Source organism: Heterodontus francisci, unplaced genomic scaffold (genome assembly GCF_036365525.1).
Source record: "Heterodontus francisci isolate sHetFra1 unplaced genomic scaffold, sHetFra1.hap1 HAP1_SCAFFOLD_817, whole genome shotgun sequence".
NCBI classification, from domain to species: domain Eukaryota; kingdom Metazoa; phylum Chordata; class Chondrichthyes; order Heterodontiformes; family Heterodontidae; genus Heterodontus; species Heterodontus francisci.
The window spans coordinates 12,866-35,340 of record NW_027141218.1 but is presented as its reverse complement, the minus strand read 5'-3'; the positions used below and the strand labels follow the sequence as shown (position 1 = coordinate 35,340).

The 22,475-nt window shown below is 55.6% G+C and overlaps 1 protein-coding gene across 2 annotated transcripts in view; it reads left to right on the top strand.

Moving 5' to 3' along the window:
* LOC137362482 (serine/threonine-protein kinase A-Raf-like) overlaps positions 1–22,475 on the top strand; it is a 280,505-nt gene that overhangs the window by 250,888 nt on the left and 7,142 nt on the right. The window contains exons 9-15 of one of the 2 annotated variants that reach the window (XM_068026861.1): positions 8,879–9,009; positions 9,573–9,690; positions 12,820–12,904; positions 16,552–16,728; positions 19,657–19,703; positions 20,167–20,285; positions 21,875–22,006. In XM_068026861.1, the coding sequence (XP_067882962.1) occupies positions 8,879–9,009; positions 9,573–9,690; positions 12,820–12,904; positions 16,552–16,728; positions 19,657–19,703; positions 20,167–20,285; positions 21,875–22,006 (809 nt within the window). Of the gene's footprint in view, positions 1–8,878; positions 9,085–9,572; positions 9,691–12,819; positions 12,905–16,551; positions 16,729–19,656; positions 19,704–20,166; positions 20,286–21,874; positions 22,007–22,475 lie in introns of both variants that reach the window. The other variant, XM_068026860.1, reaches the window with a different exon arrangement.

The following is a 22,475-nucleotide window of genomic DNA, read 5'->3' as shown; positions in this document are numbered from 1 at the left end:
GCCATTTAGAACCGGGATGAGGAGAAATTTCTTCACTCAGAGGGTGGTGAACCTGTGGAATTCTCTACCGCAGGAGGCAGTGGAGGCCAAGTCATTAAATATATTCAAGGAGATAGATATATTTCTTAATGCCAAATGGATATGGGGTGAAAGCGGGAATAGGGTACTGAATTAGACCATCAACCATGATCTTTTTTGATGGTGGATAGGCCTATGTTTATAGGTTTAACTTACCGTGTTTCCTCCGGACCGGGTCCCAAGAGGAAGCTGATGGAGAACTCGATATGTTCCAGAACACCGGGTCCAGTGTACAGAACACAAGGGCCCAGGGTATAATACACACAGGGACCCAGGGTACAGAACACAGGGGCCCAGGGTATAACACACACAGGGACCCAGGGTACAGAACACAGGGGCCCAGGGTATAACACACACAGGGACCCAGGGTATAACACACACAGGGACCCAGGGTACAGAACACAATGGCCCAGGGTATAACACACACAGGGACCCAGGGATCAGAACACAATGGCCCAGGGTATAACACACACAGGGACCCAGGGTACAGAACACAATGGCCCAGGGTATAACACACACAGGGACCCAGGGTACAGAACACAATGGCCCAGGGTATAACACACACAGGGACCCAGGGTACAGAACACAGGGGCCCAGGGTATAACACACACAGGGACCCAGGGTATAACACACACAGGGACCCAGGGAATAACACACACAGGGACCCGGGGTACAGAACACAGGGGCCCAGGGTATAACACACACAGGGACCCAGGGTGTAACACACACAGGGACCCAGGGAATAACACACACAGGGACCCAGGGTGTAACACACACAGGGACCCAGGGTACAGAACACAGGGGCCCAGGGTATAACACACACAGGGACCCAGGGTACAGAACACAATGGCCCAGGGTGTAACACACACAGGGACCCAGGGTGTAACACACACAGGGACCCAGGGAATAACACACACAGGGACCCAGGGAATAACACACACAGGGACCCAGGGAATAACACACACAGGGACCCAGGGTGTAACACACACAGGGACCCAGGGTACAGAACACAGGGGCCCAGGGTATAACACACACAGGGACCCAGGGTACAGAACACAATGGCCCAGGGTATAACACACACAGGGACCCAGGGTACAGAACACAGGGGCCCAGGGTATAACACACACAGGGACCCAGGGTGTAACACACACAGGGACCCAGGGAATAACACACACAGGGACCCAGGGTGTAACACACACAGGGACCCAGGGTGTAACACACACAGGGCCCCAGGGTATAACAGACACAGGGCCCCAGGGAATAACACACACAGGGGCCCAAGGTGTAACACACACACGGACCCAGGGTATAACACACACAGGGACCCAGCGTACAGAACACAGGGACCCAGGGTACAGAACACAGGGGCCCAGGGTATAACACACACAGGGACCCAGGGTATAACACACACAGGGGCCGAGGGTGTAACACACACAGGGACCCAGGGTGTAACACACACAGGGACCTAGGGTACAGAACACAGGGGCCCAGGGTATAACGCACACAGGGACCCAGGGTGTAACACACACAGGGGCCCAGGGTATAACACACACAGGGACCTGGGGTACAGAACACAGGGGCCCAGGGTATAACACCCACAAGGGCCCAGGGTGTAACACACACAGGGGCCCAGGGTATAACACACACAGGGACCCAGGGTACAGAACGCAGGGGCCCAGGGTATAACACCCACAAGGGCCCAGGGTGTAACACACACAAGGGCCCAGGGTGTAACACACACAGGGACCCAGGGTACAGAACACAGGGGCCCAGGGTATAACACACACAGGGGCCCAGGGTATAACACACACAGGGACCCAGGGTATAACACACACAGGGACCCAGGGTACAGAACACAGGGGCCCAGGGTATAACACACACAGGGGCCCAGGGTATAACACACACAGGGACCCAGGGTACAGAACACAGGGGCCCAGGGTGTAACACACACAGGGGCCCAGGGTATAACACACACAGGGACCCGGGGTACAGAACGCAGGGGCCCAGGGTGTAACACACACAAGGGCCCAGGGTGTAACACACACAGGGGCCCAGGGTGTAACACACACAGGGGCCCAGGGTATAACGCACACAGGGACCCAGGGTGTAACGCACACAGGGGCCCAGGGTATAACACACACAGGGACCCGGGGTACAGAACACAGGGGCCCAGGGTATAACACACACAAGGGCCCAGGGTGTAACACACACAGGGGCCCAGGGTATAACACACACAGGGGCCCAGGGTATAACACACACTGGGGCCCAGGGTATAACACACACAGGGACCCAGGGTACAGAACACAGGGGCCCAGGGTGTAACACACACAGGGGCCCAGGGTATAACACACACAGGGGCCCATGGTATAACACACACAGGGACCCAGGGTACAGAACACAGGGGCACAGGGTATAACACACACAGGGACCAGGGTGTAACACACACAGGGACCTAGGGTATAACACACACAGGGACCCAGGGTACAGAACACAGGGGCCCAGGGTATAACGCACACAGGGACCCAGGGTGTAACACACACAGGGGCCCAGGGTATAACACACACAGGGACCTGGGGTACAGAACGCAGGGGCCCAGGGTATAACACACACAGGGACCCAGGGTATAACACACACAAGGGCCCAGGGTGTAACACACACAGGGGCCCAGGGTGTAACACACACAGGGGCCCAGGGTATAACACACACAGGGGCCCAGGGTATAACACACACAGGGACCCAGGGTACAGAACACAGGGGCCCAGGGTATAACGCACACAGGGGCCCAGGGTATAACACACACAGGGACCCGGGGTACAGAACGCAGGGGCCCAGGGTATAACACACACAAGGGCCCAGGGTATAACACACACAGGGGCCCAGGGTATAACACACACAGGGACCCGGGGTACAGAACACAGGGGCCCAGAGTATAACACACACAGGGACCCAGGGTACAGAACACAGGGGCCCAGGGTATAACACACACAGGGGCCCAGGGTATAACACACACAGGGACCCAGGGTACAGAACACAGGGGCCCAGGGTATAACGCACACAGGGGCCCAGGGTATAACACACACAGGGACCCGGGGTACAGAACACAGGGGCCCAGAGTATAACACACACAAGGGCCCAGGGTATAACACACACAGGGGCCCAGGGTATAACACACACAGGGACCCAGGGTACAGAACACAGGGGCCCAGGGTATAACACACACAGGGACCCGGGGTACAGAACGCAGGGGCCCAGGGTATAACACACACAAGGGCCCAGGGTGTAACACACACAGGGGCCCAGGGTATAACACACACAGAGGCCCAGGGTATAACACACACAGGGACCCAGGGTACAACACACACAAGGGCCCAAGGTGTAACACACACATGGACCTAGGGTATAACACACACAGGGACCCAGGGTACAGAACACAGGGGCACAGGGTATAACACACACAGGGACCCAGGGTATAACACACATGGGCCGAGGGTGTAACACACACAGGGACCCAGGGTACAGAACACAGGGGCCCAGGGTATAACACACACAAGGGCCCAGGGTGTAACACACACAGGGGCCCAGGGTGTAACACACACAGGGGCCCAGGGTATAACACACACAGGGACCCGGGGTACAGAACGCAGGGGCCCAGGGTATAACACACACAAGGGCCCAGGGTATAACACACACGGGGACCCAGGGTATAACACACACAGGGGCCCAGGGTATAACACACACAAGGGCCCAGGGTGTAACACACACAGGGGCCCAGGGTATAACACACACAGGGGCCCAGGGTATAACACACACAGGGACCCGGGGTACAGAACGCAGGGGCCCAGGGTATAACACACACAAGGGCCCAGGGTATAACACACACGGGGACCCAGGGTATAACACACACAGGGACCCAGGATATAACACACACGGGGGCCCAGGGTATAACGCACACAGGGGCCCAGGGTATAACACACACAGGGACCCAGGGTGTAACACACACGGGGACCCAGGGTATAACACACACGGGGACCCAGGGTACAGAACACAGGGGCCCAGGGTATAACACACACAGGGGCCCAGGGTATAACACACACAGGGACCCAGGGTATAACACACACAGGGGACCCAGGGTATAACGCACACAGGGACCCAGGGTGTAACACACACAGGGACCCAGGGTATAACACACACAGGGGCTCAGGGTATAACACACACAGGGACCCAGGGTGTAACACACACGGGGACCCAGGGTATAACACACACAGGGGACCCAGGGTATAACGCACACAGGGGCTCAGGGTATAACACACACAGGGACCCAGGGTGTAACACACACAGGGACCCAGGGTGTAACACACACGGGGACCCAGGGTATAACACACACAGGGGACCCAGGGTACAGAACACAGGGGCCCAGGGTATAACACACACAGGGGCCCAGGGTATAACACACACAGGGACCCAGGGTATAACACACACAGGGGACCCAGGGTATAACGCACACAGGGACCCAGGGTGTAACACACACAGGGACCCAGGGTATAACACACACAGGGGCTCAGGGTATAACACACACAGGGACCCAGGGTGTAACACACACGGGGACCCAGGGTATAACACACACAGGGGACCCAGGGTATAACGCACACAGGGGCTCAGGGTATAACACACACAGGGACCCAGGGTGTAACACACACAGGGACCCAGGGTGTAACACACACGGGGACCCAGGGTATAACACACACAGGGGACCCAGGGTATAACGCACACAGGGGCCCAGGGTATAACACACACAGGGACCAGGAGCCCAGGGTATAACACACACAAGGGCCCAGGGTGTAACGCACACAGGGACCCAGGGTATAACACACACAAGGGCCCAGGGAATAACGCACACAGGGACCCAGGGTATAACACACACAAGGGCCCAGGGAATAACGCACACAGGGACCCAGGGTATAACACACACAGGGGTCCAGGGTATAACACACACAGGTGCCCAGGGTATAACACACACAGGGACCCAGGGTATAACACACACATGGACCCAGGGTATAACACACACAGGGGTCCAGGGTGTAACACACACAGGTGCCCAGGGTATAACACACACAGGGACCCAGGGTGTAACACACACAGGTGCCCAGGGTATAACACACACAGGGACCCAGGGTATAACACACACATGGACCCAGGGTATAACACACACAGGGGTCCAGGGTGTAACACACACAGGTGCCCAGGGTATAACACACACAGGGACCCAGGGTGTAACACACACAGGTGCCCAGGGTATAACACACACAGGGACCCAGGGTATAACACACACAGGGACCCAGGGTATAACACACACAGGGACCCAGGGTATAACACACACAGGGACCCAGGGTGTAACACACACAGGTGCCCAGGGTATAACACACACAGGGACCCAGGGTATAACACACACAGGGACCCAGGGTATAACACACACAGGGACCCAGGGTGTAACACACACAGGTGCCCAGGGTGTAACACACACAGGTGCCCAGGGTATAACACACACAGGGACCCAGGGTATAACACACACAGGGACCCAGGGTATAACACACACAGGGACCCAGGGTGTAACACACACAGGTGCCCAGGGTATAACACACACAGGGACCCAGGGTATAACACACACAGGGACCCAGGGTATAACACACACATGGACCCAGGGTATAACACACACAGGGACCCAGGGTATAACACACACATGGACCCAGGGTATAACACACACATGGACCCAGGGTATAACACACACAGGGACCCAGGGTATAACACACACAGGGACCAGAGTATAACACACACAGGGACCCAGGGTATTACACACACAGGGGACCCAGGGTATAACACACACAGGGACCCAGGGTATAACACACACATGGACCCAGGGTATAACACACACATGGACCCAGGGTATAACACACACAGGGACCCAGGGTATAACACACACAGGGACCCAGGGTATAACACACACAGGGGCCCAGGGTGTAACACACACAGGGGCTCAGGGTATAACACACACAGGAGCCCAGGGTTTAACACACACAGGGACCCAGGGTATTACACACACAGGGACCCAGAGTATAACACACACAGGGGCTCAGGGTATAACACACACAGGGGCTCAGGGTATAACGCACACAGGGGCTCAGGGTATAACACACACAGGAGCCCAGGGTTTAACACACACAGGGACCCAGGGTATTACACACACAGGGACCCAGAGTATAACACACACAGGGGCTCAGGGTATAACACACACAGGGGCTCAGGGTATAACGCACACAGGGGCTCAGGGTATAACACACACAGGGACCCAGGGTATAACACACACATGGACCCAGGGTATAACACACACATGGACCCAGGGTATAACACACACATGGACCCAGGGTATAACACACACAGGGGCCCAGGGTATAACACACACAGGGACCCAGGGTATAACACACACAGGGGCTCAGGGTATAACGCACACAGGGGCTCAGGGTATAACGCACACAGGAGCCCAGGGTTTAACACACACAGGGACCCAGGGTATTACACACACAGGGACCCAGGGTATAACACACACAGGGACCCAGAGTATAACACACACAGGAGCCCAGGGTTTAACACACACAGGGACCCAGAGTATAACACACACAGGAGCCCAGGGTTTAACACACACAGGGACCCAGGGTATTACACACACAGGGACCCAGGGTATTACACACACAGGGACCCAGGGTATAACACACACAGGGACCCAGGGTTTAACACACACAGGGACCCAGGGTATAACACACACAGGGGCCCAGGGTATAACACACACAGGGACCCAGAGTATAACACACACAGGAGCCCAGGGTTTAACACACACAGGGACCCAGGGTATTACACACACAGGGACCCAGGGTATTACACACACAGGGACCCAGGGTATAACACACACAGGGACCCAGGGTTTAACACACACAGGGACCCAGGGTATTACACACACAGGGACCCAGGGTATAACACACACAGGGGCTCAGGGTATAACACACACAGGGGCCCAGGGTATTACACACACAGGGGCCCAGGGTATTACACACACAGGGGCCCAGGGTATAACACACACAGGGACCAGGGTATAACACACACAGGGGCCCAGGGTATAACACACACAGGAGCCCAGGGTATAACACACACAGGAGCCCAGGGTATAACACACACAGGAGCCCAGGGTATAACACACACAGGAGCCCAGGGTATTACACACACAGGGGCCCAGGGTATTACACACACAGGGGCCCAGGGTATTACACACACAGGGGCCCAGGGTATTACACACACAGGGGCCCTGGGTATTACACACACAGGTGCCCAGGGTATAACACACACAGGGACCCAGAGTATAACACACACAGGAGCCCAGGGTTTAACACACACAGGGACCAGGGTATAACACACACAGGGGCCCAGGGTATAACACACACAGGGGTCCAGGGTATAACACACACAGGGGCTCAGGGTATAACACACACAGGGACCAGGGTATAACACACACAGGGGCCCAGGGTATAACACACACAGGAGCCCAGGGTATAACACACACAGGAGCCCAGGGTATAACACACACAGGAGCCCAGGGTATTACACACACAGGAGCCCAGGGTATTACACACACAGGGGCCCAGGGTATTACACACACAGGGGCCCAGGGTATTACACACACAGGGGCCCTGGGTATTACACACACAGGTGCCCAGGGTATAACACACACAGGGACCCAGAGTATAACACACACAGGGACCCAGGGTTTAACACACACAGGGACCAGGGTATAACACACACAGGAGCCCAGGGTATAACACACACAGGGGCCCAGGGTATTACACACACAGGGGCCCAGGGTATTACACACACAGGGGCCCAGGGTATAACACACACAGGGACCCAGAGTATAACACACACAGGAGCCCAGGGTTTAACACACACAGGGACCCAGAGTATAACACACACAGGGACCCAGAGTATAACACACACAGGGACCCAGAGTATAACACACACAGGAGCCCAGGGTTTAACACACACAGGGACCCAGAGTATAACACACACAGGGACCCAGGGTTTAACACACACAGGGACCCAGAGTATAACACACACAGGGACCAGGGTATAACACACACAGGGGCTCAGGGTATAACACACACAGGGACCAGAGTATAACACACACAGGGACCCAGGGTTTAACACACACAGGGACCCAGAGTATAACACACACAGGGACCAGGGTTTAACACACACAGGGACCCAGAGTATAACACACACAGGGACCAGAGTATAACACACACAGGGACCCAGGGTTTAACACACACAGGGACCCAGAGTATAACACACACAGGGACCAGGGTTTAACACACACAGGGGCCCAGGGTTTAACACACACAGGGACCCAGAGTATAACACACACAGGGACCCAGGGTATTACACACACAGGGACCCAGAGTATAACACACACAGGGACCCAGGGTATTACACACACAGGGGCCCAGGGTATAACACACACAGGGGCTCAGGGTATAACACACACAGGGACCCGGGGTACAGAACGCAGGGGCCCGGATTACGGAATGGGTGGGTGTGTACTACATGGGGAAGAAAAGGACAGTACACGCGGGTCGGGGCAGGCGTGCAGTTCACCGGGGTGGCTGTACGGCGGTACTTGAGGCGGGGTGGGTGTTTGACACCTCTCGTGGGAGCGTGACGCTGTGACCTCTGATTTTCCCTCTCCCCCCCCCCCCCCCAGGGTCCTGCAAGCAGTCACCCAGCCCGCCCTACTCGGCCTCACCGCAGGGACCAGCGACTCCGCAGCCCAAGTCGCCGGTGACGCCAAACCGGGAGAGGAAACTGTCGTCGTCGGACGACAGGAGGAAAGTGGTGAGCAGAGCGGCGGGTGCTCGGGTCACGGGCGGGCACGGGTACCAGGACCCAGAACTGTACCCAGCACTCCAGGTATGCACGCGACCTTAATCGAGATGAAGCTCCTTAAGACCCGCTAAGAGTAACGTGGCAGAAAGTCAGTGACAGGGTAACAGCCGGGCAAGGGTAGGGGTAGGGGACGGGGAGGGGGGGTTAGTGGGGGAGTGCAGGAGCAGGCTAGAGGGGCTGTATGCCCTCATCCTGCTCCGATTGCCGACGTCTACGGGCTACAACACAGGCTGGAGTGCATTACACAGGCTAACGCGGCCCGGGGTGCAAAACGAAGGCGAACGCGACCCGGGGCGTATCAGCATGAGCTAACGCAGCCGCTGTCTGTGGGTGTTCCGTTAACTTCACACCACTGTTTTGAGTCTGTCGGAACTGAATTGGGGGAGTGGTAATCGGCCTTTGAGTGAAGGGTCTCCCTATGGGAGAGGGGGTCCTTTCGGAGAGATCACCCTGTGAGTGAGGGGCCGCCCACTCTGCGGTGTGTGATTAACTCCGTCTTGCTTGTTTTCCAGAGGGCGCGGCCGTACAGAGATTCCAGCATCTACTGGGAGATCCAAGGCAGCGAGATAAACATACTGAAAAGGATTGGAGCAGGGTCTTTCGGGACTGTATACAAAGCAAAGTGGCATGGTAAATACAGGGGCAAGAACGCGGCAGGGAGAGGACAGGAGCACGCTAAGCACAGGGCAGCGTGGTTGCTTGCCTTTCAGAATGCTGACCTCTCTCCTCTCCTGGTTCTTGCAATGACTGATTCGACAGTGGGGAATTTAATATTAGCACCTCTTTCTCACCCAGGTTCGAGCTGTCTCTTTCCTCAGTTTAATGCCTGCTCCTTCTCCCCATCGCTGTCTGCCTGGTTTGTCTCTGTCTGTCCCTCTTCCCCTCCTTGCCTCTCTCCCAACCCTTTCTCCCTCTCTCTCTCCACGCTCTCTGTCTCCAGTATGTCTGTCTCTCTCACTCTCCCTCTCCCCCCCACCCCCTCCCCTGTCTCTTGCATGTCTCTCTCACCACTCTGTCTCCCTCTCTCTCCACTCTCTCTCTCTCCTGTGTGTCTGTCTCTATCTCTCTCTCTGTCTCTCCACTCTCTATCTCCTGTGTGTGTGCCTGTCTCTCCACTCTCTCTATCTCCAGTGTGTGTGTGTCTCTCTCTCTCCCCACTCTCTCTATCTCCAGTGTGTGTGTGTGTGTGTGTCTCTCTCTCTCCCCACTCTCTCTATCTCCTGTGTGTGTGTGTCTCTCTCTCTCCCCACTCTCTCTATCTCCAGTGTGTGTGTGTGTGTCTCTCTCTCTCTCCCCACTCTCTCTATCTCCAGTGTGTGTGTGTGTGTCTCTCTCTCTCCCCACTCTCTCTATCTCCAGTGTGTGTGTGTGTGTGTGTCTCTCTCTCCCCACTCTCTCTATCTCCTGTGTGTGTGTGTCTCTCTCTCTCCCCACTCTCTCTATCTCCAGTGTGTGTGTGTGTGTCTCTCTCTCTCTCCCCACTCTCTCTATCTCCAGTGTGTGTGTGTGTGTCTCTCTCTCTCTCCCCACTCTCTCTATCTCCTGTGTGTCTGTCTCTCTCTCTCTCTCCCCACTCTCTCTATCTCCAGTGTGTGTGTGTGTCTCTCTCTCTCCCCACTCTCTCTATCTCCAGTGTGTGTGTGTGTCTCTCTCTCTCCCCACTCTCTCTATCTCCAGTGTGTGTGTGTGTCTCTCTCTCTCTCCCCACTCTCTCTATCTCCAGTGTGTGTGTGTGTGTGTGTGTGTCTCTCTCTCTCTCCCCACTCTCTCTATCTCCTGTGTGTCTGTCTCTCTCTCTCTCCCCACTCTCTCTATCTCCAGTGTGTGTGTGTGTGTCTCTCTCTCCCCACTCTCTCTATCTCCAGTGTGTGTGTGTGTCTCTCTCTCTCCCCACTCTCTCTATCTCCAGTGTGTGTGTGTGTGTGTCTCTCTCTCTCCCCACTCTCTCTCTATCTCCAGTGTGTGTGTGTGTGTCTCTCTCTCTCTCCCCACTCTCTCTATCTCCAGTGTGTGTGTGTGTGTCTCTCTCTCTCTCCCCACTCTCTCTATCTCCTGTGTGTCTGTCTCTCTCTCTCTCCCCACTCTCTCTATCTCCAGTGTGTGTGTGTGTCTCTCTCTCTCCCCACTCTCTCTATCTCCAGTGTGTGTGTGTGTGTCTCTCTCTCTCTCCCCACTCTCTCTATCTCCAGTGTGTGTGTGTGTGTCTCTCTCTCTCTCCCCACTCTCTCTATCTCCTGTGTGTCTGTCTCTCTCTCTCTCCCCACTCTCTCTATCTCCAGTGTGTGTGTGTGTCTCTCTCTCTCCCCACTCTCTCTATCTCCAGTGTGTGTGTGTGTCTCTCTCTCTCGCCCCACACTCTCTATCTCCAGTGTGTGTGTGTGTGTGTGTCTCTCTCTCCCCACTCTCTCTATCTCCAGTGTGTGTGTGTGTCTCTCTCTCTCTCCCCACTCTCTCTATCTCCAGTGTGTGTGTGTGTCTCTCTCTCCCCACTCTCTCTATCTCCAGTGTGTGTGTGTGTGTCTCTCTCTCTCCCCCCACTCTCTCTATCTCCAGTGTGTGTGTGTCTCTCTCTCTCTCGCCACTCTCTCTATCTCCAGTGTGTGTGTGTGTCTCTCTCTCTCTCCCCACTCTCTCTATCTCCAGTGTGTGTGTGTGTCTCTCTCTCTCTCCCCACTCTCTCTATCTCCAGTGTGTGTGTGTGTCTCTCTCTCTCTCCCCACTCTCTCTATCTCCAGTGTGTGTGTGTGTCTCTCTCTCTCGCCCCACACTCTCTATCTCCAGTGTGTGTGTGTGTGTGTGTCTCTCTCTCCCCACTCTCTCTATCTCCAGTGTGTGTGTGTGTGTCTCTCTCTCTCCCCACTCTCTCTATCTCCAGTGTGTGTGTGTCTCTCTCTCTCTCTCCCCACTCTCTCTATCTCCAGTGTGTGTGTGTGTCTCTCTCTCTCTCCCCCCACTCTCTCTATCTCCAGTGTGTGTGTGTCTCTCTCTCTCTCCCCACTCTCTCTATCTCCAGTGTGTGTGTGTGTCTCTCTCTCTCTCCCCCCACACTCTCTATCTCCAGTGTGTGTGTGTGTCTCTCTCTCTCTCCCCACTCTCTCTATCTCCAGTGTGTGTGTGTGTGTCTCTCTCTCTCCCCACTCTCTCTATCTCCAGTGTGTGTGTGTGTCTCTCTCTCTCCCCACTCTCTCTATCTCCAGTGTGTGTGTGTCTCTCTCTCTCTCCCCACTCTCTCTATCTCCAGTGTGTGTGTGTGTCTCTCTCTCTCTCGCCCCACACTCTCCATCTCCAGTGTGTGTGTGTGTGTGTGTGTGTCTCTCTCTCCCCACTCTCTCTATCTCCAGTGTGTGTGTGTGTCTCTCTCTCTCTCCCCACTCTCTCTATCTCCAGTGTGTGTGTGTCTCTCTCTCTCCCCCCACTCTCTCTCCTGTGTGTTTGTCTCTGTGTTCTGTGACTGTCTGCCTGTCTCTTGCAGTGAGTGTATAAGACTCACTTTATGATCACTTTCATATTCTGTACCCACCCCCCACTTCCTTGCTCCCACTTTCTCTCCCTTTCCTTCCCACTCCCCCTCTCCTCGCTCTTTCCCTCTCGTTCTCCTCTCGCCCCTCTCTCCCTGCCCGCCTTTACCTCCCCTCCTCCCTTCTCTCCCTCCCTATCTCCTCCAGGAGTAAATAATCCCCCGTTCCCTCTTCTGGCTGCATGTCCGTGTCCCCCCGTGACAGTCCCTCTGATATTTGTGAACTTCTCCCTATGTTACAGGTGATGTTGCTATTAAGATTCTGAAAGTGACCTATCCAACTCCCGAGCAGCTCCAGGCATTCAAGAATGAAGTGCTTGTTCTCAGGTAAATATTCTGTGTAGCTGTGTCGCTGTCGGTGAAACCGAAACCACTGCCCTCCCCGTGACGTGTTTCTACCACCAGCGGACAGATTCAGTAATGTCTCTCCGCGCTCGGCATGCTGCATTCATCGTCTTCGCCACCACAAAGAACGAGCTCCTTGACTCGTTTGGAAGGAGGCTCTCAACAAAATTCTGCCCCAGTCCCGGAGCGAAACCTTCCAACAGCAACACGGCGAAACGGTTGCTGGACACGTCGGCAGCGACACGGTGTTCACCAGCTTCCTTCAGAGTTCACCCTTCCTCATCGCCTCGCCCGTAATTGTGGGGTGGGGGATGTGGTGGCTTATTGTCGTGGCGTGTGAACAGTGTCGGTGCTGTTGTTGAGAGAGTGTTTGTCCATGTTTTGTGTACAGGTCTGACTGCAGGATTGTTGTGTGCGTGTGTGTGTGTGTGCGCACAAGCGAGTGTCAGAGAGCGAGGAGCGGGCAGTAGGGAGAGGTGAGGAAAGGGACAGAAGCAGAGAGCGAGGGACACACACAGGGAAAGAGAGAAAGAATAAAGGAAGAGAGAGAGAGATGGACAGAGAGAGAGTTAGGGGGAAAGAGAGGACAAAAAGAGAGAAGGAGAGACAGACAAGACGAACAAAGAGAGAGGAGAGTGAGTCAGGGACAGAGAGGGAGAGAGACAGACGGACTGGAGGGGTGGGGGACAGGTGGAGAGGGAGAGAAAGTGAGACACGGACTGAGAGAAAGGGAGAGAGGGTCGGGGGGGGAGAGAGAGAGACAGGGACTAAGAGACGGGGAGAGAATGAGGGATAGAGAGAGAAAGACGAGGAGAGAGTGTCAGGGACAGACACAAAGAGAGAGGCAGGAACTAAGAGACAGGGAGAGAGGATGAGGGGGAGAGAGAGACAGACAGACTGAGAGAGAGAGACGGATGGCGAGACAGGGAGAGAGCGTCAGGGACAGACAGAGAGAGAGAGAGAGACAGGGAAAGAGGATCGGGGCAGATAGGGAGAGAGGGTCAGGACAGACAGGGAGAGGAGGGTCAGGGACAGACAGAGAGAGAGAGAGACAGGGAAAGAGGATCGAGGCAGATAGAGAGATAGAGAGAGAGGGTCAGGGACAGACAGAGAGAGGAGGGTCAGGGACAGAGAGAGAGAGAGAGACAGGGAAAGAGGATCGGGGCATATAGAGAGATAGGGAGAGAGGGTCAGGGACAGACAGAGAGAGGAGGGTCAGGGACAGAGAGAGAGAGAGACAGGGAAAGAGGATCGGGGCATATAGAGAGATAGAGAGAGAGGGTCAGGGACAGACAGAGAGAGGAGGGTCAGGGACAGAGAGAGAGAGAGAGACAGGGAAAGAGGATCGGGGCATATAGAGAGATAGGGAGAGAGGGTCAGGGACAGACAGAGAGGGAGAGAGGGTCAGGGACAGAGAGAGAGAGAGGCAGGGAAAGAGGATCGGGGCAGATAGGGAGAGAGGGTCAGGACAGACAGGGAGAGGAGGGTCAGGGACAGACAGAGAGAGAGACTGGGACTGAGTGGATCAGGGGCGGGGAGAGAGAGGGTCGGGAACGGGGAGGGAGAGAGGGTCAGGGAGGGAGAGGGGGAGTCGGGGAGGGAGAGGGGGAGTCGGGGACGGGGAGGGGGAGTCGGGGAGGGGGAATCGGGGACGGGGAGGGGGAGTCGGGGACGGGGAGGGGGAGTCGGGGACGGGGAGGGGGAGTCGGGGACGGGGAGGGAGAGTCGGGGACGGGGAGGGGGAGTCGGGGACGGGGAGGGGGAATCGGGGACGGGGAGGGGGAATCGGGGACGGGGAGGGAGAGTCGGGGACGGGGAGGGAGAGTCGGGGACGGGGAGGGAGAGTCGGTCGGGGACGGGGAGGGAGAGTCGGTCGGGGACGGGGAGGGAGAGTCGGTCGGGGGCGTATAGGGAGAGTCGGTCGGGGGCGTATAGGGAGAGTCGGTCGGGGACGGGGAGGGAGAGCCGGTCGGGGACGGGGAGGGAGAGCGGGTCGGGGGCGGATAGGGAGAGCGGGTCGGGGGCGGATAGGGAGAGCGGGTCGGGGGCGGATAGGGAGAGCGGGTCGGGGGCGGATAGGGAGAGCGGGTCGGGGGCGGATAGGGAGAGCGGGCCGGGGGCGGGGAGGGAGAGCGGGCCGGGGGCGGGGAGGGAGAGCGGGCCGGGGACGGGGAGGGAGAGCGGGCCGGGGACGGGGAGGGAGAGCGGGCCGGGGACGGGGAGGGAGAGCGGGCCGGGGACGGGGAGGGAGAGAGGGTCGGGGACGGGGAGGGAGAGAGAGAGTGGGCTGAGAGGGAGAGAGGGTCAGGGAAGGGGAGAGAGAGAGTGGGCTCAGAGGAAGAGAGGGTCAGGGACAGGGGAGAGAGAGAGTGGGCTCAGAGAGAGGGTCAGGGACAGGGGAGAGAGAGAGTGGGCTCAGAGGGAGAGAGGGTCAGGGACAGAGAGCGAGAGACAGAGTGGGCTGAGAGGGTCAGGGAGGGAGAGGGAGAGAGAGAGTCGGCTGAGAGGGAGAGAGGGTCAGGGACAGAGAGGGAGAGAAGGTCAGGGAGGGAGAGGGAGAGAGAGAGTGGGCTGAGAGGGAGAGAGGGTGAGGGACGGAGAGCGAGAGACAGTGGGCTGAGAGGGTCAGGGAGGGAGAGGGAGAGAGAGAGTGGGCTGAGAGGGAGGAGGGTCAGAGAGGGAGAGGGAGAGTGGGCTGAGAGGGAGAGAGGGTCAGGGCGGGAGAGACAGAGTGGGCTGAGAGGGAGAGAGAGAGTGGGCTGAGAGGGTCAGGGAGGGAGAGGGAGAGAGAGAGTGGGCTGAGAGGGTCAGGGAGGGAGAGGGAGAGAGAGAGTGGGCTGAGAGGGTCAGGGAGGGAGAGGGAGAGAGTGAGTGGGCTGAGAGGGTCAGAGAGGGAGAGGGAGAGTGGGCTGAGAGGGAGAGAGAGAGTGGGCTGAGAGGGTCAGGGAGGGAGAGGGAGAGTGGGCTGAGAGGGTCAGGGAGGAAGAGGGAGAGAGAGAGTGGGCTGAGAGGGTCAGGGAGGGAGAGGGAGAGTGGGCTGAGAGGGTCAGGGAGGGAGAGGGAGAGAGTGAGTGGGCTGGGAGGGTCAGGGAGGGAGAGGGAGAGTGGGCTGAGAGGGTCAGGGAGGGAGAGGGAGAGTGGGCTGAGAGGGAGAGAGAGAGTGGGCTGAGAGGGTCAGGGAGGGAGAGGGAGAGTGGGCTGAGAGGGAGAGTGAGAGTGGGCTGAGAGGGTCAGGGAGGGAGAGAGAGAGTGGGCTGAGAGGGTCAGGGAGGGAGAGGGAGAGTGGGCTGAGAGGGAGAGAGAGAGTGGGCTGAGAGGCAGGGAGGGAGAGAGAGAGTGGGCTGAGAGGGTCAGGGAGGGAGAGGGAGAGAGAGAGTGGGCTGAGAGGGAGAGAGAGAGTGGGCTGAGAGGGAGAGAGAGAGTGGGCTGAGAGGGAGAGCGTTATGGAGATCATTGGGGCGTTATATCTTTGTGAAATGCCTTGGGCTGGAATCAGTGACTGGAAAGCTGAGAGAATGTGGCAGTAAGGTGTGGGAAGGCTTGGAGCAGAGGTTGGCTGTATGCTGTGGTTTGTGCCTTCTTGCTCCTGTCAGGATGAGCCAAGCTGTTTTCCTTTCCATTCCTTGCAGGAAAACGAGACACGTCAATATCCTGCTGTTCATGGGCTTCATGACAAAGCCGCAAATGGCCATCGTCACTCAGTGGTGTGAGAGCAGCAGTCTTTACCGTCACCTGCACGTCCTTGAGACCAAATTCGACACCTTCCAGCTCATTGACATCGCTCGGCAAACTGCACAGGGCATGGAGTGAGTAACCAATTAGCGCAGGGCGTGGAGTGAGTAACCAATCAGCGCAAGGCGTGGAGTGAGTAACCAATCAGCGCAGGGCGTGGAGTGAGTAACCAATCAGCGCAGGGCATGGAGTGTGTAACCAATCAGCGCAGGGCATGGCATGACAGGGCATGGAGTGAGTAACCAATCAGCGCAGGGCATGGCATGACAGGGCATGGAGTGAGTAACCAATCAGCGCAGGGCGTGGAGTGAGTAACCAATCAGCGCAGGGCGTGGAGTGAGTAACCAATCAGCGCAGGGCATGGCATGACAGGGCATGGAGTGAGTAACCAATCAGCGCAGGGCATGGAGTGAGTAACCAATCAGCACAGGGCGTGGAGTGAGTAACCAATCAGCACAGGGCGTGGAGTGAGTAACCAATCAGCGCAGGGCATGGAGTGAGTAACCAATCAGCGCAGGGCGTGGAGTGAGTAACCAATCAGCGCAGGGCATGGCATGACAGGGCATGGAGTGAGTAACCAATCAGCGCAGGGCATGGAGTGAGTAACCAATCAGCGCAGGGCATGGAGTGAGTAACCAATCAGCGCAGGGCGTGGAGTGAATAACCAATCAGCGCAGGGCGTGGAGTGAATAACCAATCAGCGCAGGGCGTGGAGTGAGTAACCAATCAGCGCAGGGCATGGAGTGAGTAACCAATCAGCGCAGGGCGTGGAGTGAGTAACCAATCAGCGCAGGGCGTGGAGTGAGTAACCAATCAGCGCAGGGCGTGGAGTGAGTAACCAATCAGCGCAGGGCGTGGAGTGAGTAACCAATCAGCGCAGGGCGTGGAGTGAGTAATCAATCAGCGCAGGGCATGGAGTGAGTAACCAATCAGCGCAGGGCGTGGAGTGAGTAACCAATCAGTGCAGGGCATGGAGTGAGTAACCAATTGGCACGGAGTGAGTAACCAGTCAGCACAGGGCGTGGAGTGAGTAACCAATCAGTGCAGGGCGACCAAAAGCTCGGTCAAAGAGGTCGGTTTTAAGGAGGAGAGAGAGAGGCGGAGTGGTTTAGGGAGGGAATTCCAGAGCTTAGGGCCCCAGGCAGCTGAAGGCACAGCCGCCAATGGTGGAGTGATGGTAATCGGGGGATGGTCAAGAGGCCGGAATTGGAGGAGCGCAGAGATCTTGGAGGGTTGTAGGGGCTGGAGGAGGTTACAGAGAGAGGGAGGGTTGTCGGGGCTGGTGGAGGTTACAGAGATAGGGAGGGCTGTAGGAGCTGGTGGAGGTTACAGAGATAGGGAGAGTTGTAGGGGCTGGAGGAGGTTACAGAGATAGAGAGGGTTGTAGGGACTGGAGGAGGTTACAGAGATAGGGTTGTAGGGACTGGAGGAGGTTACAGTGATAGGGAGGGTTGTCGGGGCTGGTGGAGGTTACAGAGATAGGGAGAGTTGTAGGGGCTGGAGGAGGTTACAGAGATAGAGAGGGTTGTAGGGACTGGAGGAGGTTACAGAGATAGGGTTGTAGGGACTGGAGGAGGTTACAGTGATAGGGAGGGTTGTAGGGGCTGGAGCAGGTTACAGAGATAGGGAGGGTTGTAGGGGCTGGAGGAGGTTACAGAGATAGGGAGGGTTGTAGGGGCTGGAGCAGGTTACAGAGATAGGGAGGGTTTGTAGGGGCTGGAGGAGGTTACAGAGATAGAGAGGGGTGTAGGGGCTGGAGGAGGTTACAGAGATAGGGAGGGTTGTAGGGGCTGGAGGAGGTTACAGAGAAAGGGAGGGTTGTAGGGGCTGGAGGAGGATACAGAGATGGGGAGGGTTGTAGGGGCTGGAGGAGGATACAGAGATACGGAGGGTTGTAGGGGCTGGAGGAGGTTACAGAGATAGGGAGGGGTGTAGAGGCTGGAGGAGGTTACTGAGATAGGGAGGGTTGTAGGGGCTGGAGGAGGTTACAGAGATAGGGAGGGGTGTAGAGGCTGAAGGAGGTTACTGAGATAGGGAGGGGTGTAGAGGCTGGAGGAGGTTACTGAGATAGGGAGGGGTGTAGAGGCTGAAGGAGGTTACTGAGATAGGGAGGGGTGTAGAGGCTGGAGGAGGTTACTGAGATAGGGAGGGTTGTAGGGGCTGGAGGAGGTTACAGAGATAGGGAGGGGTGCAGAGGCTGAAGGAGGTTACTGAGATAGGGAGGGGTGTAGAGGCTGGAGGAGGTTACTGAGATAGGGAGGGTTGTAGGGGCTGGAGGAGGTTACAGAGATAGGGAGGGGTGTAGAGGCTGAAGGAGGTTACTGAGATAGGGAGGGGTGTAGGGGCTGGAGGAGGTTACTGAGATAGGGAGGGTTGTAGGGGCTGGAGGAGGTTACAGAGATAGGGAGTGGTATAGAGGCTGGAGGCGGTTACAGAGATGGGGAAGGGACGAGGGGGCTGGAGGAGGTTACAGAGATAGGGAGGGGTGTAGAGGCTGGAGGAGGTTACTGAGATAGGGAGGGTTGTAGGGGCTGGAGGAGGTTACAGAGATAGGGAAGGGACAAGGGGGCCAGAGGGATTGTAGAACGAGGTTGTAGAACAGTTCATAAGCGTGGAGTGAGTGAGCAGGCAGCAGTTCGCCAGTTGGTGCAGGGCATGGGGTAAATGCCCAATTGGCAAAGAGCTGAGTGATGACGGCAGTATCCAATCGACAGATGACACAGGACAGGGAGGAGGGCACCGATTACTGACGGAGGTTGTGGAGCGGGGGGTGGGGTTTGGAATCAGCGTGTACAAGTAGGGGTTCCGGATTTTCCAGTGTGGGGAAGATGGAGCCCGTTGGAACTGGTGCCCCCTCACCATCAGTTCACAGCTGGCTCTCTGCCAGAGGTGCTGCTATTCAACCCCTTTTGGAAAGACGGAGAAACAAGGTAGGGAACGCAGTCTGAACTCCCTGTTCCCCTACGACACTCCTCCTTTAATCTTGTCCTTTTCTCTTTCAGTTATCTTCACGCAAAAAATATCATCCACAGAGACTTGAAATCAAACAGTATCCTTGTGGGGATGTGCGTGCCCTGACTCCAGAGCGGGTCCTCTGCCCCTCCGCGCTCCCAACACCCTGAGCTAGGGCTGCTGTGCCTGGGGAGGCGAGTGCTCCCGCTCCTGACCCCAGGGTGGGCCCTCGACCCCGCTGCCCAGACCCTGAGCTGTTGTGGGCCAAGTTTCTCTTCGTTTCCCCCCCCCCGCGCCCCCCAACCGCCACCGCCTCCTCCTCCCCAGCCCCGGTGGCAGAGACGGTGGTTGTCGGGGTGTGGGCATGAGTCGGAGGAGCTGACCGCTGTGGGAGTGAGTTCAGTGGAGGGTGAGGGGTCAGCGCTCTGGGAGGCTGGGGGGACGTTGAGGGTGATGGGTCAGCACCACTGGGGGCGGTGGGGACTGCTGGTTGCCAGCGGCCCTGTGCTTTACTGTCGAGGGAAAGCAGTTGAAACAGTTCCTTCACGGCTGACCTTCAGATATCTTCCTGCACGAGGGACTGACGGTGAAAATCGGGGACTTCGGCCTGGCAACGGTGAAGTCCCGATGGAGCGGCTCACAACAAGTGGAGCAGCCGAGCGGATCTATCCTGTGGATGGTAAGCACAGTCTGTACCCGGGATTGGTTCAGAATATCACACATGATAGGCTGTGTGTCTGGTACAGTGTTTTTGTGTGTGTGTGTGTGTTTGTCTTTGTGTGTGTTTGTCTTTGTGTGTGTTTGTCTTTGTGTGTGTTTGTCTTTGTGTGTGTTTGTCTGTGTGTTTGTCTGTGTGTGTGTTTGTTTGTCTGTGTGTGTGTTTGTTTGTCTGTGTGTGTGTTTGTTTGTCTGTGTGTGTGTTTGTTTGTCTGTGTGTGTGTGTGTTTGTCTTTGTGTGTGTGTGTGTGTGTTTGTGAGTGTGTATTTGTTTGCCTTTGTGTGTGTGTGTGTGATTTTGTCTTTGTGTGTGTGTGATTTTGTCTTTGTGTGTGTGTGATTTTGTCTTTGTGTGTCTGTGTGTGTGTGTTTGCCTTTGTGTGTGTGTGTGTTTGTTTGCCTTTGTGTGTGTGTGTGTTTGTTCGCCTTTGTGTGTGTGTGTTTGTTCGCCTTTGTGTGTGTGTGTGTGTGTGTTTGTCTTTGTGTGTGTGTGTTTGTCTTTGTGTGTGTGTGTGTGTGTGTGTTTGTCTTTGTCTGTCTTTGTTGTGTGTTTGTCTTTGTGTGTGTGTGTTTGTTTGTCTTTGTGTGTGTGTGTTTGTTTGTCTTTGTGTGTGTGTGTTTGTTTGTCTTTGTGTGTGTGTCTTTGTGTGTGTGTGTCTTTGTGTGTGTTTGTCTTTGTGTGTGTGTGTGTGTTTGTCTTTGTGTGTGTGTGTTTGTCTTTGTGTGTGTGTTTGTCTTTGTGTGTGTGTTTGTCTTTGTGTGTGTGTGTGTTTGTGTGTGTGTTTCTTTGTGTGTCTTTGTGTGTGTGTTTCTTTGTGTGTCTTTGTGTGTGTGTTTGTTTGCCTTTGTGTATGTGTTTGTTTGCCTTTGTGTGTGTGTGTGTTTGTCTTTGTGTGTGTCTGTGTGTGTGTGTGTGTCTTTGTGGGTGTTTGTTTGTCTTTGTGAGTGTGTTTGTCTGTGTGTGTTTGTTTGTCTGTGTGTGTTTGTTTGTCTGTGTGTGTGTTTGTTTGTTTGTCTGTGTGTTTGTTTGTTTGTCTTTGTGTGTGTATTTGTTTGTCTTTGTGTGTGAGTGTGTCTGTGTGTGTGTTTGTTTGCCTTTGTGTGTGTGTTTGTTTGTCTGTGTGTGTGTATTTGTTTGTCTGTGTGTGTATTTGTTTGTCTGTGTGTGTTTGTCTGTGTGTGTTTGTTTGTCTGTGTGTGTTTATTTGTTTGTTTGTGTGTGTGTTTGTTTGTCTTTGTGTGTGTGTTTGTTTGTCTTTGTGTGTGTATTTGTTTGTCTTTGTGTGTGAGTGTGTCTGTGTGTGTGTTTGTCTTTGTGTGTGTTTGTTTTTGTGTGTCTGTGTGTGTTTGTTTGTCTGTGTGTGTGTGTGTGTTTGTTTGTCTGTGTGTGTGTGTATTTGTTTGTCTTTGTGTGTGTATTTGTTTGTCTTTGTGTGTCTGTGTGTGTGTTTGTCTTTGTTTGTGTATGTGTGTTACTCTCTCACACAGATCCCAGCCTGTCCCCTGTTTTTTTTTTACACAATGATTGCCCTTTATTCTTTCCTTTTGCAGGCTCCAGAAGTGATCAGGATGCAGGACAACAACCCGTACAGTTTCCAATCAGACGTTTATGCCTATGGAATCGTGCTTTATGAGATCATGACTGGGACGCTGCCGTACTCATACATCAACAACCGAGACCAGGTACGGTTCGCGCCAACACAGCGACTGGCCCGGCTCGAGAGTCTGATCAGACCTCGGGATCGCAGGGAGGTGGGGGTCAGTCAGTGAGTGACGGGCTGGTAACCGGGCAGGAGTCACCGATGGACTGGGAAACGGGTTTAGTCAGTCAGTGACGGGTCAGCAATCGGGGGAGAGTCGGTGGCGGACTGGAAACGTGGCTGCGGGGACTGAAAGGCAAGATCCAAGGACGAACAGAAAGAGTTGGTGATGGGTCCAGGAAGCACGAGGACCTGGCGTGACCCAGAAAGACCTGGCGTGACCCAGAAAGACCTGGCGTGACCCATAAAGACCTGGCGTGACCCTTTTCACTACCTCAGGAGCCAGTAAGATATTTTTGAACCGTTGTCACTGTTGTAATGTAGTAAACATGGCAGTCAATCTTACACACAGCAAGATCCCGCAAACAGCATTGTGGTCATCTGTTTTTCAG